The sequence below is a fragment of the Lissotriton helveticus genome, chromosome 9 (assembly GCF_964261635.1).
Source record: "Lissotriton helveticus chromosome 9, aLisHel1.1, whole genome shotgun sequence".
NCBI classification, from domain to species: Eukaryota; Metazoa; Chordata; class Amphibia; order Caudata; family Salamandridae; genus Lissotriton; species Lissotriton helveticus.
The window spans coordinates 1,126,255,316-1,126,273,448 of NC_136070.1; the positions used below are offsets into that span (position 1 = coordinate 1,126,255,316).

At 43.9% G+C, this 18,133-nt stretch overlaps 1 protein-coding gene across 1 annotated transcript in view; it reads right to left on the bottom strand.

The window, feature by feature from the left end:
* LOC144783380 (cadherin-related family member 3-like) overlaps positions 1–18,133 on the bottom strand; it is a 567,696-nt gene that overhangs the window by 200,736 nt on the left and 348,827 nt on the right. Inside the window, exon 11 of the mRNA XM_078662381.1 lies at positions 2,813–2,975. Coding sequence (XP_078518507.1) covers positions 2,813–2,975 — 163 coding nt within the window. The remainder of the gene's footprint in view (positions 1–2,812; positions 2,976–18,133) is intronic.

Below are 18,133 nucleotides of genomic sequence, written 5' to 3' on the forward strand. Positions count from 1 at the left end.
AATGTTTCATCATCTCATTCTTTTTTTTAAACAAAGATTTTAAGAACATACATTAGACAGCACCATACAAATTATTACAATTAAAGATACACATATTTCAATAGAAAAAATAATAAAGCATTATATAAAAGAAAAATATATTATCCCCAGGTAGAGAGACACAACCAAATTCACATACAACCATTGACAACACACTCTTCCAAACGAGACCAACCTTTACACACATCACATATATCTGGAAAGCTCAGCTACAGAATAACATCATAGTTTCAGTGACCAAGTCTGACAACTGCATATAGCAGGATCTTAAACAGGCTACGATCGACGCGTTTCAGTGGCTAAAAAAACGATGACATACCACCTTCCTCAGGACCTGCCAGATATAGAGCCTTAAAAAGAGCCGCTCAACCCGGGGGGAGAAGCACAACTGATGAATCTTCAGACTTTTGCAAAGGTGCATCCAATTTTATATACATGCAACACCAACGAAGGGGAATGTTCTGTTATCCCTCCTCTAGATAGACAAACTCTAAGCCGTGTTCTAATATCCTGGAGACGACTTTAAAGAATATGTAGCCACTTCTTATACAAATGGTACTTTCCTTTCTAAAGGCCAAATATTGCCGTCGATATTACTTCTCGCAGAAATAGGCGTAATGACGGCGTTGTCACACGATCACCAAGATATATCGCTTGAAAGGTGAGAAGCTGCTGACAATATATTTTTGTTAATTGATTGAGTATTTGAAATTTCCTTGGTGCTCACACTTTGTAATTGAATTAATGCAGGTAAAAGAAAACTTTAGGTCGTGAGGGAGATTCATGTGTGTGTTTTCTTGCTTTTTCAGTGTTTGCAAGGTCTTTATACTCATCCTTCCTCCCCTTACATCCAACAAGAAAACTATGGTACAAACATCCATTTTGTCCCATCTTGATTATGCATATTCACTGTACCTTTGGCTTTCTATCTGCCGGTCCACTCTTCTTCAAGTAGTCTACAATGTGGAGGCATGTCGAACTCTCGGATTAGTTCTTTGGTCCTCCATCGCTATTCATCCTTAAATCTTTCATTGACAGCCAGTCTCCACACCATCCATATTTCAAGCTCTCTGCTTATGGCATGCTGCACACCCAATGTACCTCAGAAAAATATCTAACTTTACTTTCCCAGTCGGACCCTCAGCTTGTTTAGCCAATCTTCTCACTCTTTCTCCCTTCCGTAGAGCATGTCTAGGTGGCCGAACCTTTACTTCCCTTCTTGCCATGTGCTGAGAAATGGTTGATAGTGGGCAGTATTATCACATACTAAAGAGCTCTCTAGCTCTCTTTGATATTGAGCAGCACTGTATCATACTGGGAAACACTGTTTCATACAGGTCAGACATGTCTTATAGTGAGAAACACTAAGTGGTCCAGTGTTTTTAAACCATATTTTAAACAGATTTCAAATATGCGTGGTCAATTAACGCATGACGTATTGGGAAAGTGTTATAAAGATGTGAAATATCAGAAAAGTGAAGCCGATGACACCCTGTTGAGTTCCATGCCGGTACTGATGGAGGGGCGAAACTGGTTCTTTGGCCTCTAAGATCACTGCTACAGATAGCTCATGTATTACAGTCTTTACACAGAATTCAACAGCAACAATATCATGAAACAAAATACATCATTGATGTGAGTGGCAAATGACTATCTGTTGTGTGGCATCATTCCCTCAGATTTCTGCCTTCTTTCAATGAACCCATTTTAGTTGACCTTTTCGTAGCCCTTTACTGCTCTCCCTTCTAAACATGGTAACATGGCATAGACCTAATTGACACATTTTACTTTACTTATAAGTCCCTAATAACTGGTGCTGCATGTACCCAGGGCCTGTAAATAAATGCTTCTAGTGGGATATACCTGGAAAAATAAAGTACGAAAATACAGATGTATTTAGCAGACTCAAGGAGAAATGGATGTGCAACGCAAAGAACTGACACCAGAATAAGCACACATTGTGCCACCATAAAAAAGCACTGTAAAATGTGCCCTCCCAGCCTGTTTGTTGAATTTCAAGCTGCCATTTTGACCAGGCAAAATAAATATTTTGCCAGGCCTAAACCTGTCAATTTAATACTCATAAGTCAACCAAAAAGTAGGCTCAAAAGTCCTAGGGGAGTGTGCATGTTATTTAAAAAGCAGGGCATGTATATTTCTCATGTGTTTCCTGAATGGCCCATTGTGCACAATTTGGCTGATGCAGGAATAACTGCATCAGCCAAATTGTGCACATTGGAGGCCGCATTTTATTTTGCACTAGTTGCTAACATATGCAATAATTTAGCCACTTTACTACTGCTTTAGGCAAAATCGAATGTACAACCATTTCTAGACGTGTGATAGACACTACCAAGCCGGAGAGGTAACAGAAAAACAAGGACTACAGCAAGCCAATGAAAAGGGGAGAATAAAAGATTACATGAGGGAGATGTAGGATAATGATGATTCTGGTGTTAAGCAAAAGATAAAACAACCCAAAATCCAATACAATGACTATCTGAAACCTGTATACAATTACATTTCATCACAGAACCATTCCATAACAATTATGATTGACTACATGGGTGAAATACGAATTCAAATACACTGTACCTGTAATATACTTAATCATTTTCTAAAATGATTATGTATCGAATTTTGAAAATAGTAAGAAATAGCAGTGGGACACAATCTGTAGGAAATATCAATAACATTACCTGGCTGATTTTATATAAAATCACTCCTAACCAAATGTATGCTTCAGTCCATCGGATTGCATTCACGTGCTCACCTGAATAATATTAGGAAAATCCGGTATATGTTGAAAAAGTTGTCCGTCACCAACTGGACCACTGTGTGGTTCATACGTAAGTGGATTTGGAGGTTTATCTGGATCTTGGCAGTTCAAAGTGGCAACAATTGTATCACCTGGTATTATTTCTGGTTGGGCAAAGCTAAAATTAAAATATTGGTAAGAAGTTAATAATTCATACTCATTCCTGCTGACATGCATTTATAACATTTGTGGCTATTCACATGGTACCCCAACAGATATATGTTCCTGCTTGAATTCATCACATTCAATAAATGACCATATATGTATTTCCTGATCCCTAAAACAATGTTTGACCTTCAAATGTTATTTAGGCAGCTGCAGCCAGTAAGTTGGCTCAGCGAGTAAATCTCTCAACATTGACCTTTGATGTAATCTGCACGCCAGAAGTTGTGTCCCGACAAGGCCAAATGACCCTTCCATTCTGTCGAATTCGATAAATTATGAAACCAATGATTGTAGTGATAGTAACACCTGTTTTACAGTGCTTAGAAACGTAAAAAGTGCTATGAGTGCTATACAGAAAACAAGTATAACAGCCGCGGTCGGCAGTGGGAGTACCTGCAGGAGGGTGACGTGGGGAGGGGCAGGGTGGGGGGTAGTAATGTATGGATTAGGGAGCTTCCCAGGTAAGTAAACATTTAAATAAATAAAACAAATTTCATTGAGTGCACTGCATCCCCAAATGCGATGCAGTGCGTGCAACGAAATTCGTTTTATTTTTTTACTTACCTGTAAAACTCCCTAATCCATACATTACTACCCCCCACCCTGCCCCTCCCCCTCTCCACGTCACCGCCCTGCAGGTACTCCCACTGCCGACCGCGGCTGAAGTATAATTAGATATTATTCCACTGGCGTAGTGAAGCCCCCGCTTTGGCAGCTACAGCGGGGGTGGGACTCTTTATGAGCCTCGTGTGTCTGGAACTGGGTAGACAAAATCCCATAAGTAACACTATGAATGAATACAACGTCAAGAGAAGAGCAAGCTCGGGCAAGGAAACACAAAACATAGGTAAATAGAACAGGAAAGGGAGGGATATTGAATAAAAGGAAGGGTGAAAGTAAGGAGGAATGAGAAGGTGGATGAATGAGTGGGTGGATGAACGTGTGAACGTGTGAGTAGATGGATGAATATGTAAAAGAATGAGTGAATGGATAGATGGATAGACATGTGAAAGGATGGTCCAGTAGATGGATGGATGGTTGGGTGAATGAATGGATTTGTGAATGGACATGTGAAAGGATAGTAAAGGGATGGAAGGATGAATGAGTGGGTAAAATGATGTACAAATGGGTGACAGAGTGGACAACTGAGTGAAAGGATGGATGGAAGGATCGGGATGCATGGATGGATGGATGGCAGAGAGGATGATGAATCAGTGGATGGCAGAGTGAATGCATTGATGGAATGGGAAAAGATTGAATGATGCATGAAATATGTAAAAGAATGAGTAAATGGATAGATGGATAGACAAGTGAAAGGATGGTCCAGTAGATGGATGGATGGTTGGGTGAATGAATGGATAGGTGGATGGACATGTGAAAGGGTAGTAAAGGGATGGAAGGATGAATTAGTGGGTAAAATGATGGGCAAATGGGTGGCAGAGTGGACAGATGAGTGAAAGAATGGATGGCAAAGTGGATGGAAGGATCGGGATGCATGGATGGATGGATGGCAGAGTGGGTGATGGATCAGTGGATGGCAGAGTGAATGGATTGATGGAATGGGAAAAGATTGAATGATGCATGAAAAAATGAATGGCTGTAAGAATGTAAAGGTGAAATAGTGGATATCAGCAGGTGACTAGAAGGGTTAAAGGATGAATAGATAGATGTCTGAATGCAAGAGACAGGAAGCTCTTCTATGGAATGATAAGCTAATTTGCATTTAGTTGCTTTGTGCCATCAGAGCTTTCATTTCATAGTGGAGGGTACTTTAATTTTCTGGCTACACCCTTGTTATTAACACAAGCAAAAGAAATATACTTCATCTTCATAAAGGGAATTGAATCAAGGACTTAGTTGGTTTTTACAAACTGGATAGGAATAATGTACTTGGAGACTGATCCGTCAGAAGTTTTTGTGGGGCTTGGGTCAAGAGCTGAATGCAGTGCCCCACGTGTTCTACACATGTCATTTACTACAAGCACTTGATTCCATAGACAAGCAAACATAAAAAATGTCCTCCTGCAAAAACGAAACATCAGCAGCACAATCACCTGACACCATCTAGTGGTATTTCCTCGATAGTTGCATCATTACTTAATAAAATGGCAGTCCCGCTTTATAACTTGATTTTGCAGCAGTATCAAGGGGCCCTTCAAAAGTGAAGCGCCAGAGACAACCACTATCCATCATAGTACTTAAATTGACCCAGTAGTTCCAGGTGGGACCCACTCACTGGCACTCCTCTTTGGGGGTCAGCACGTATTTTCCACATCAGACTTTTATGGAGAGCAAGAGAGAGAAAAACACAAAAGGGGAAAGGTAAAGAAAGACGGAAAACAGTGACAAAGGAAGAAAGCATGGATGACAAGAACTTGCGATAGTGAGATAAAGAGGAAGAGAATGCCTGTTGGTGGATGAAGGAAGCATGATGTTATGCAGCCTTGGTATTCGGCACCCCCAATATTAGTAGTGCCAGCCATGGGCTTCTGACCCAAGCTTTGGGCCCTAGCACTTATTGCTTTACAACTTCAGCACTGCTCCGTACCCTTTTTTTGAGGGCTCTGCCTAGAATTTTCAGACCTACCTCTGATCTACTATGGTCTTAAAGAAAGCTGTTAAGGATTCACATCAATAGGTCACCTCCCTCAAAACTGAGTGTCAACATGTGTCTTCATCACACTATGGCAAGTGACATACTTTGACCTTGTGAGAAAATACTTCAGTAGAATTAAGGCATACTCTTTACAATTCATTTCAACGTTTTGCAACTACGTATTTATATTCTAAGGAACAAAATCATCTCTGGCATCTAATAAAGATGTTTTTCATAGCTGGAATAGCTCAGTCATTTGAACATACTAAAAATCAAAGTTATGTGACCTTTTAATTACTAGCAATTCTTTTGAAGAAATCTCATGCCGTGCTAACTTCTGTGGATGGACTTCCTCTTCCTGTAAGTTTAACTTGTAGGAGCTCTCCTGATGGACTTGGTATTAAACAAGCACAGAAGACTTACATTCTGAATGCACAGGAAGGCCTCCTACATGATTTTTACTGTGCAAGGTGCTGACCATGCTGACCAGCAGAGTATTCAACTCTGCTAGAGATAGAGTCCACTCAACATGAAGCTCCTTTTAACACGAGTAACTATCATCATCACGTACAATCTAACACGGGTCGCCGTGTTAGATTGGATAGTCTTAGAGATAGTTCTCACTGCTCTTGCCCATGATTGTCCCAGTGATGTTCACACCTCCCTTCATAGACCACTGTTGCCAAGTTGATGCACAACAAACACATTGAAACAGAGAAAACTGAATATGGCAGCCTGTAGCTTGCGAAAAGCATCACCTGAGCCAAGATCTTGGTATGGTGATTGGCAGCTGCTAACATTAGAAAGAGAAAATGTGTGCCAAGTCCTAACTCCCCTCCTGTGTTCAGCTCTTGCTGGAGAAAGCTAATGCTTCAAACACTTACCTGATGGCCAGTAGGACTGGCTAATTTTCTCAAGAACCAGAGGCAATATGGGATGCCTGCCACCACCTTGGAAGCAGACAAACTGGTTATATTATATGTTTGTTACTAAGAGAATAACTGCACTTTTAGAAAGATGAATTTAAACCGATTTTGGCATCTCCATGTATCCAATAGCAGCAGGTTTTTTGAGAAATGCCACTGAGAATCATGAATTAATGTGCAAATGTAAACTCAAGCAGAAGCTGTGGTCACCGGACCAGAGGAATTATAGGACAAGCACCAGGACGTTTAGCTGCCCTTCTTTAGAGTTGGAACCTGTCTCAAAAGAGAAAGGAAAAACTGCTGTAAAAGTGAAAACATTCTGCTCAATGCTTTGAGAACCTGCCTTCTATCAGCTCAAAACTCATTAATCACAACAGCAAAGGTGCACCACAACATATGGCATACGATATGTAATATTCAATGAGTCACGAAGGATGTTATTCCTCAATTTGATATCTTTCATTTCAAGAGCATAAATGAAGGACCATACAGCCGACGCATTTCGTCCCAACAGGGGACTTCTTTAGGGCTTATGTTGGAAATGACAGCTTCAGAGATGATGACTACCCGAAGTAGATGCAAAAATGGCACCATGAGTGGCGAAAAGCTCGTCTCCTTTAATAAGGGATAAAAAATCCAAATGATCCCATAAGTGAATCTGCTGTACTTCAAAATAGAGAGCAATGAATTCTGATACGTCCAACCAAAGTACGTCGGGTAACAATTGATAAGAGTCTATCTATAATCTAAAATAACTGGTAAGCCCAATATGTCGCGAAATCAGAAAAATACAGATATAGATGCGATGCCACAGTCGGTCTATGATAGGACCGTTCGGTGAAAATCCAAAGGGGTTCCCCGTAACGACCGTGATGCGTCCTCCGGCAGCTCAAAACTCAGTTACACTGCCCAAAAGCGAGAAGTGGTGCTAAGAATGGAAACATGTTGACTGTCTCCAACCCATCACAGAGAGGTTAGATTAGATTTGTTTATTGTACAGTTAATAAAAACTCACAATTTTAAAACCTACAATTATATAAAAGGCAGTCAATAGAAAAAGATAAAGCTTAAAAGGAGCGGGTAGATTCACGTGATTAAAATTTTAAAAGTCACAAATTGGATTGATGCAGTCCATTAAGATTAGAGGTACTAGGTGCATACAGTTGTTTTAATATGGCTAGTGATTCCGGTAGACCCTGTGGCTGTCTCTTTTAGTCTACTGGCCACTATGTCCAAAAATGTTGTTGTCCTGCAGTTTAACTGGGTTTCTACAGGATTACAGAGAGGTGAGCTTTCTTCCTCTTCAAGCAAGTGAGAAAGAAAAACATCACTTTTGTCTTCCAGTGAGTGAGAAGGGCTCAATCACCTACGAACCTGCTAGAGGGATTGAGAAAGAAGCAAATAGTCTTTGCATCTGTACACACAGTGAGAAGTCTGTCTCTAACAAATTTAGTTGATAGAATCAAAGTACCTAATGGTGCAACATGATGTTGAGATTAAAATAATATATGACTTGTATTCAAATAAACAAAATTCAATGTATAGTTCGAAATTTACATCGGTTTTATGATCTTGAAACTAAATTTGAGGTAAAAATGGCTAGTTGTAGACACATTGGTTAAAAAGAGATGTGGGATTGAATTTTCATTTATCTTATCTATGTTTTCATATAATAATTGAAAAATGTGAGGTAAAAATGGCTAGTTGTAGTCAAATTGTTAAAAAAGAGATGTGGGATTGAATTTTCATTTATCTTATCTATGTTTTCATATAACAATAGTATGCGTAAGTGTGGTTTGAAGTGATATCAAATGTTGCAAATAGAAAAACACCTTACAATGAATACTTAAGTAGGCTTGTTGGAGAAAAAAAAAAACAATAACAGATGTACAAACAAAATCAATAAAGTAAAGAGACTCTGACCCGGAGATGGCTGATGAGAGTGTATAGAACAAAGACCCACACAAAAGTGAAGATGTTTGGATGGAATAAAAGAGAGTACTAAAAATGATTGTTATGAACCCCAATCTAGGCCTATGTAGCTACACAACCTTTTACCTAAATTTTTCTACATTGCTCTGCATAACAGTTCTAATCATAGACCTTTTACGCAGTTATGTGCGGAATACATTTCTTTGAAACTAGCCTCATTTATTATGCATGCGGATTCTTAGAAAAGTCCCTGCACATGATGTACATAACAGCACGAACATACTCTGTCTAAAAGTCATGGTCATCTTCATCCTAGGATGAAAGAACTGCTTTGCATAATTGCAGGTATTCTTCTAGGCTCAATTGCATAATTGTACTCACAACATATTGATTGTGTAAGGAACCCGAGGCTATCTTTATGGTATAAAAAACCATACCTACCAAACATAGACAGAGGAGAAACTTCCATTCTTACACAAGACACTGATGTCCCTGCACGCAGAAGCTCCAGCACACAGGGGTCTGACATCCCTTGACGGGTGTCCAGCTCAAAAACAAGATGGGGTCCTTCGTTCTCTCCCATCAGGTAATTTGATTGGCTCCTTCCCAGGGTATTTTTGACTTAACACCCACATACATGCTAGGTACACTTAGATACACTTAGATAGGGGCCGCATAGAAGGAGTAGGTTCGGATACTGCCATGTATCTATATGTCTGCATATATTCACTGTTTAAGCACCATGGTAGAATTCTACCTTTTATTTACTCTGTTGGTGCTTGTAATAGTATACATCTGTTTCTGTATAATGGTTGTCACAGCAAACATGTTTTATACTAGAATGATGCTGGTTCAATAAATGCTTATTGAAAACGCCCCCACCATTTGTTCAGTGTATCTCCCTGAGACCAAGTGAGCACAAGTGAAGGATCAAGGGTTGTCATGTTCGATAGTTGCCAGAAACTATTTTCTCCTTGGTAAGGTTAGGAGGCTTATGGTGGTACTGTGAGCTGGCTGGTCCAAAGGCTAACATATCCTTTAGGGTCCTCTGGAATCTGGACACCAATCCAGTAGTTTATGTTGTCTAAACGTGCAGATCCTATTTATTTTAGGTGCTACACGACTTGAGGGAGGAACAAACAGGGTTAGGCAGTTTGTCCTGAAATGGCAGAAAGAGGGGTGGGGGACATGTGGATAAGACAGCGGAAACGCTGGGAGTGGGTGAAGGTCAGAAAGGCCTGGTTGAGAAGGTGATTACATATAGTGGTAGAGTTTAAACAGACTGCTTTTCAACCTTTTGTGAAATTGCAGGTCTTCTTGTTGTATGCAATTTGTAGGTAAAAAAAAGTTCCAAAGACAGGAGGTGGCACCAGAGAAGTATTGAGGGACAGCTTGGTCACATTTACATTGGTTTGATTCGAGTTAAAAAAAAATGACTCCAGAGCCTTTTTCCACACTGGAGATATCTATTGAGCTCAGCAAGTAGGATGGGTTTTGAAAGTATATTGCTCAGAATGTGAAGCAGGCTAGCTTGAATTTGATTCTGGCTTCAGTGGTGAGCCAGTGTAGATCTCCAAGGATCGATGCAATATGATCAGAACAGTGCCGTGGACGATTTGTGTACCTTTTGGGGTGACTTTTCTGTAAACCACATGACATTTGATATCAGTAGGACTCAAACTACCAGATGAACAATTCAGACTTCTGAGCAAGCAAGACACAGACGAATCAATGCTAGGCTTGTGAAGACAGGCTAGTAAAAGAAGCTATATATATGGGGTTTTATAACATATCTGACTTGAATTAAGTATTTTTAATATTTATAGATCTTTCCTGGTTTAACGGTACATGGTTAGACAATCTAGCCTGTTGCATAAGAGAGTGATACAGAATGCCGCTCGTAGTCGTGCGGAGCACACAGTGACAATTGGAGTTCTGTTCCCTACCTGTGCCCCAGGCAGTAGTAGGATCATCGTGGGCGGAAGGAGCCACAGAGGGACTGCGAGTCCCAGGAGTGTTTGCGGCGTGCCTACCAGCTGCACCTGGAGACTCTTCCCGATCGACCCTGCCTCCCTCCTGGGCGTTTAAAGTCATGACTCGCGGCCCCCGCTACGCGGGAGCCGCTCGTAGTCGTGCGGAGCAGACAGTGACAATTGGAGTTCTGTTTCCTACCTGTGCCCAAGGCAGTAGTAGGATCATCGTAGGCGGAAGGAGCCACAGCGGGACTGCGAGTCCCAGAAGTGTTTGCGGCGTGCCTACCAGCCGCACCTGGAGACTCTTCCCGATCGACCCCGCCTCCCTCCTGGGCGTTTAAAGTCACGACTTGCGGCCCCTGCTACGCGGGAGCCGCTCGTAGTCGTGCAGAGCAGACAGTGACAATTGGAGTTCTGTTCCCTACCTGTGCCCCAGGCATTAGTAGGATCATCGTGGGCGGAAGGAGCCACAGCGGGACTGCGAGTCCCAGGAGTGTTTGCGGCGTGCCTACCAGCCGCACCTGGAGACTCTTCCCGATCGACCCCGCCTCCCTCCTGGGTGCCCCGCCCGCCCATTGGCTATAAGTTCACGCCCCGGCACGCGCATCGCGGAACGGCGCCGGGCGAAGCCCGGGCCAAGGGCGGGCCCGTTGTAGCCCGTTCGAGCCCGGGAGAGACCGGACCGGGCCACCCTTCTAAGTCCGTGTCCAGCTGCCTTTGGTTTGCTTGATCCTTACTTACTTTTATAATCTGATCTGGTCTTGTGCAGCAGGAATTGATCAATATGGCAACGAGGGAGACGAGGAGCAAAGCGCCCACACTGGTAACAGGTACTCTGGATAGTTTTCTCATCAAAGCAAATACTGTGGTAAAGAACGGTCTCACAGCCCTAGAAAAACAGATAGCAGAGGGGATTGAAAGTTTACAGCGAGTTTCCCCGGGCTCAATCACGAATGCTAGATCCCCAGAACTGCTGGATGTTACCCATTTATCCCTTCTGGATAGCATCGACTAAACAATTGAATCAGTGTTACAGCAGTTGAGGACACCATGTCGAAAGGTAGGGCCGAATTCGACCAAGAACCCTTCAGTATTTGCCCAGCGTTAGCCGCCTCTCATACCATTCGAGATTACCAAACAAAGAGGCAGGCGCTGGAAACAGAAGGCAGGAAACAGGAGTTTATTCCGACGGAGCAGAACACGTCAAATCAGACAACAGGGTATCTTCTCGAGGTGCTCTGAACGCATCCTTGAGGCCTGGCCTCTTATACACAGGTTTATTGCTTTATTACATAACACACATTCTTGTCAATACTTTGATGTACGGAAAGGCATCCTCGGAATCTCCGCTCAAACCCGTTCCCACACATATTTACAGTAAAAGTCCCCACCCCGATCTCAGTAGGTGATGACTATCGCGCAGCTGGATATCCCGCCGGCTCCCGGAATGTGTGCGGCTGATCGGATCTCATGGGGTGGGGGCTTTTATCAGTCATAGATTCTTTGAAGAGGGACAGCTTCCTACTGTAAGGGGCAATAAACTGTATCCGCAGGGCTAGGTGATGGCCTGGGATCGGGCGGGACAATCGGGCACAGAGGAAGGGGGTTCATCAAAGGATGCGTGATCATTAAAGGGACGGAGGGAGGTGTTAGTCGGGTACGGGATGTGGCTCGGAGACAGGGTCTCGCTAGAGGTGCGCTTATGGCCCAAGCAGGAGAAACCGGGGGCTGTCGGGGCGCGGGGGAATGCTTGCGAGGCTGGGGTATGAGGGGGAGAGGCGCGCAGGCTATTGGCAGTGGGCAGAGAGGTCGTGACACAAAAATGGCTGCCACCTACTTTCGCGATGGGGCCTAAAAGGGACAAGATGGCGTGGCTACTGTTTTCATGGTTGTCGCTCTACTTTCAACAGTGGCTGTGGTGAACATAAATGAACGCCGCTTATGTATACCGATTTTAGTCATTTTCCACAGTCCCCAGTTTTTATCATGAGTTAGTTCATTTCTGTTTATGTCTGAGGTCTAAGGACGTATAAGCTGACATCTAGTTATACTAATAAGGGAAGCATGTGTCTGGGCTGTCTATCGAGGTCTTTGGTAGCCCATATGCATTACGGGCAGATGGAAATAATCCTGCTATCAATGTTAACAGAATCGTACATAACCACATGTAGTCGATGCGATAGGCGAGGAGGCAGTGCATACAAAATTACATTAGCTGTGTCATATGTTAGACCTTGGAGACGGGGATATTATTTAGACGATGTAGGAAATTCGTTCGAATACAAACATGATGTCATACAAAAATGTTCTGGCCAAATAAGGGCTATTAAGTATATTTCTTGAGGTCTGGACTTCATGGGGGTCAAAACTAGACGGTATGCTCATGTGCATAACTGGTGTTCTACAATCATCATGATACAGAGTTAACGCTTTCTTAGTTATCCATGTACAGTTGAAAGTGACCGATGTAAGGTTTCGAAAGCTCAATTGGGTGATAATCAATACAAGTGGTTGGGAGAGGAATTCAACTTAATACAAGGGACAGTCAAGGGGTGGCAATGTTCAAAAAGGGTTCGTCTGTCCAGTGTCTTTTTACAGCGAGCCATCACTGGTAGGCTTTCATTGTTTTTCTTCTTTCGTTGGCACTGTTGAGCACCGGCGGTGGAGCTATGCGTCCAGCTCTACTTCAGATCTCGCGTTGCAGGGTGTGGCCATTCTTTGCTCTTGGACCACAGTCCTGTGTTTGTCCTGTTCCTTAACTAACCTATCATAGGTACCTTAGGCGGGGTACCCGCATTCCGTTCTTCCTTCATGACAAACCCTATTCTATCTTTTGTGCTGTCTTTCGTCTCAGAGTCAAGTTCAAAAATTCCATATGAAAAAAGGGGGGTGATGGGGGCGTGCTTTGGGAGGCCGAGGGAAGAGAGGGCGGAGTGGGATCAGATCTGAAACAGACCAAGGAGGGCAGAAATTTCAAGCAAGTGGGCCAATCAATCGGGCACAATGGGCTGGGACTTTCGGCACGAGCTCATCAACGTGCAGGGGCTTCTGGGCGGCCCTTCTTTCCTTCACTTTCCACGCTGAGAACGGTGCCTTGTCCCGCAACTCTTTGCTCTGTGGCTCCACCTTGGTCGAGGTCATAGATATTCTCCGATCTGCAGCCAGGCTGTGCGTCACATCCGGCCCCTCTCCTCCGACGACTGCACGTTATCCTTAAATGAGTACAAAAAAACAGTTTTTTAGAGAATTGGCAGGGGAAGACGTTTACACACTTTAATTTCTCTCCCAACCCCAAGTAGTTGGGGAAGCGTTCATTGGTCACGATAGGGTGGATGCTTAGTAATCCTTACATCGGTGTATGTTGTTAACTCATGCATCATTGCTGTAGTGCAGGTCGGCAAGCATTTTTTTTTTTTTAATTTTTTTTTTTTTCAAACAACATGTCTGTCTGGCGTTTTACTCTTGTTATATTTGCGAACGTGGCAAGAAGTCTGATATCTAAAAATTACATAGTTTATCGAATTCAAACCGGCTCCTTCGGTAGAGACTCGCGTTTGTCTAAAACAAATCCTGTTGAGCTATATGTTTCTTCAAGGTCTGTTAATTTATAAAAAATGTGAAATGCTGTTATCATGGGACTATAGCTACAGTCTTTAAGATTTTCTGGGACGGCTGGTACAGAACTGGGACCATTCTGGAGGAACGGGGACGTATCGGACATTCTATTTTTGTACAATGGGCGGTGGTAATCCGAACGATGAGGGTGGTGTTACCAAAGTACTTAAGACAAAAGCCACTGACATATAGTTCCCTTTTTAAGGGTCAGATTAGGGGACATCAGTCGTCTCAACTGTCCTTTCTTTCTCAGCCAATTAAGTTTCATCATTTTACAGAAAGGAGAGGCAGTAATATGGCAAAATACGATCGTTTTGTTTCTGTCAATTTGTTCAAACACTGTCGTGTCTAAAAGCCAATTATTCCCGTACCGGCGAGGTACAGTGTCGTCATTTATTCAAAAGGGAGCGAGGGAGCCCTCAGAGGGAGAGAGCGTCGTGCGTACCAAATAGGCTATTAGTACACGTACAACATAAAAAGAGGGAGAGAGAGAGAGGGAGAGAGACGTGTACAATAATAGGCTATTCAGTGCACACACATATAGATCAGTACGGGTCAGTTTCACGTATAAAACACAAGCTGAGGGAAAACATAAATTCATAGTTTACGTATACACAAATACCAGATAGGGTGCGACAGTACATACATCAAGTACGAAAACTTAAGATAAAACAGAGGGCTATTTTTGGCGAAAGAGCCTTTTCATGCGTGTTGCATATTTTCAGTACTCCATTTAATTCACTTGGGGGTCGAGCTCTTCGTTCTCCTTCCTTCCTAATAGCAGACAATTTCTGTTGGTAACCTCGCTTCAATAAATACTTACTCCTTTTAATTGGTCGGACACTGGTCCAGTCGTGCTTATACTCACGGTGGGGTCTTCCAACATCTAACAAATGACGATCCAAGTTGAGGTAAAGGAGGGGTGCCTGTCGGATGTGCGATGGTGCAATTCTGACTTTTCTATGAGGATGGAAGAAGAGGGGGTGAATCTAAAACATGACAATATCCCTAATTTCTGGGCTGAGGGGGGATTTTGGATGAACCCCAACCCGGGGTATCCTTAACTTTTCTCATCTAGTCTGCACATTAAGTTGACTCACTGGTGCGTGTCATTTAGGGCGTTCATTTGGGATATCGGTTGGGGTCCGAGGTACTACAAAAACCCTTCCAGTTTCTGGCGTAGGCCACTCTCCCATTCACTAGCTCCAGAGAGGGAGAGAGTCGTTCCTAGGTAAGGTAAGTGCTATATTCTTTTTCGTCCTTCACATGCAGGTATCATGTTCGGGCTCGTTTTTCTTATTCCATTAACCGCTCGATCCATACCTCAGTCATACAAAAAAAAAGCATTCGTCCGTCAACCCAGACGTGCGCCACACATGAGCATTCATAAAACACAAATCGGGGCCCACGCGCGCATTCATACCATACAATTCTTCTTCTTTCTGCGTGTAACACGGTGCATTCTGGGTCTTCTCCATACTCCAGCTGAAATTCCGATATTAACCTGCAGAGAAAGAGAAGAGGGGGGGTGACAGCGTACAAAGCACATCAGCGCGCAAAAACACGAAATGTTTTTACCTACCACGTGCCTAACTTATCTTCTTTGGGAAGCATTACCTTGCATCTCGGCATTGCAGCCCAGAGGAACTGGTCTATTGTCCTATTCATAGATATATCTAAATATCCAGATCCTTTACCTATTGCTTATGCTGCAGGAATGCAAAAATACGACAGATCTTGACTATTCTTTTCGCATTGTTCGTATGTACCATGCCTTTCTAATTTCTCATAACCAAAATTGCTTCATTTTACTTGTCCTTTATTTATTTTGAAAATAGTAGCCTTTATCCGAGAACCTACCAATCTAAGTGACTGATATGAGGCTAGTTCTACATATTTTATTTTTTTTTCTTTTAAAACCTTGATTGAAAAAGATGTCAGCATAAAAATACGGGCCTACAACCACGTGGGCCGGCCACGGAGCAAACTGGAATCGTATATGACGAGGGCACATTTACACTGTAGAAAAAACGTAACGGGCGGGCCATTAGGTTGCAGGAACTAAGGTGTCTAACAGTTGTGGAATCGGTGGACGTTAATTTTATAATCAAGGTACGACAGGACCAGTTACAATGAAATTATCTAGCTATACATTTGCGGGCAAGTACCATGAGTAACGTTAATTCGAACTTTCAATAGTACAGTAATCAATAATACATCAGAACTTAATATCAATAGGGATGTCCAAATGTTCAATCAGTACCCGTCCCCGCCCGCCATGTGCTTCAAAACTGCATACATATCTCATGATATCAAGGCTGAGCAACCAGTACACATCAAGGAGTTGCGAGTCTCATTTATACCGGCGCCATTTTGGGCGAGGCCGGGCAGGTCCAGAATATAGTAAAAATGTCTCCACCAACCAGCGGTCGGACCAGAACCCCTTTCGGCAGTCCAAAAAAGTTCCGTTAAATGACAACAGAAGGGACAGGCAACAAGAACCATCAGTCAAAGAGGGGAGGGCAAGTTCTTCCCTACCGGGTCACGTTGGGGCTCCACCGGAACTGATCGAATTGGTAGTCGACAGTGTTTCTGGATGTTTCAGACTGAAGCTGGCGTCAGTATGAGAGCATCACCATCCCGTGGCTACGTCGTGGCCATTCCGCGAGCAATCATGGCAGTCGCTCCCCACCGGAAGTCTGCGGGAGTCGGGGGCCCCGGTGACTCTTGTAGAATCTTCAAGGCTGAGGGGACGCTTTCGGGAATGGGGCCCATGCCCTAGCAGTCAAGCGTCCGAGTTCCAGGGTTGCCCAGAGCCATCCTTGCAGGCCAGGCCCAAGTCTGTGGAGCCGACCGCCATTTCGTGAGCTCCGTGGCAGCCGCCTGTCGCTGTACCGCAAGAGCGGGTGCAATTCAGCCGGATGGTGGGTGAGACGCTGTAGCCGCAAGAGCAGGTGAAACTCAACCGGCCGAGTGAGGCACTGTGCCACAAGAGCGGGTGAGACTCAGCTGGCCGAGCGAGGCACTGTGCCGCAAGAGTGGGCGCAACTCAGCTGGCCGAGTGAAGCGCTGGGGTGCAGCTGAGGAACCTCCACCTGGGGAGGTGGGGGAGGCTCGTTTGCGCCGCCTCTCCCTCCCAGTGCACCCCACGCCGTCTCCTGGCGCAGGTATATGTGATGGTCGGACCAGGCAATAAGAGGGGGGGGTCATCAGCAAGGCATTCACCCCCCCCCCACCCGTGGCTCGCTGGATGCCACCTCAGGGTGGACGAATGGGAAGGCCGGTACAACAACATCGTGGCCGTGGTGCTTCCGGGCCATCCACCCAACGACCTCTTCGGCCGATGGCTGCCAGCAAGGCCCCGCCCTATACGTGCCGGGGGCCTCGTCTTCCGGATGGGCGTAGCTGCGGACCTGCTGCACTTCGGGAGTTTCCGGAATGGGGGTAGGTATCTGTTGACTTTTATCTGTATCATGTTGCCGTTATTGGGCGTGGTGGGCGGTGGGGCAGACATGTTTGGGCAGCGGGGACGGAGGAGTCGAGCTGCCTTGCGTCCATCGCGGCTTCGAACTTGGCTCCTCCCACTAGTTTCATATTTCTCGTAAGGGGCTATTCTTAGTACTTCTATTTTAGCGGGGTAAAAAGGATCTCATCAGTGGCCTACTGATTTTGTTCGATTTCTTTAGTTTTTCTTAGCGATTTTTATGTTTTTGTTTGCTAGCACGATACAGCGGCTAACCCGCAATTTTTTATATATATATATGTCCTTTTTATTAGGGGCGTCTTCCGGTGGAGCCGGGTGATCTACCTCTAATAAACGGTCCGGCTGAACCAACTACCAACAAACGGGGCAAAGATAGGCATGACGGGTTACAAAGGGGACAAAAGTCTGCACTACCTATCCTTCACTATTCACAAAGACTAAACAGAGCATGGCGACCCTGTGCTTATTTGTAAATAGAGAATAACCCAAAGAGAACCAATTCCGAACGATCAATGTTCGGTCAAACAATCAATCAAATGAGGGATAAAAATAGGCACGACGTATTACAACGGGGGCAAAAGCCTG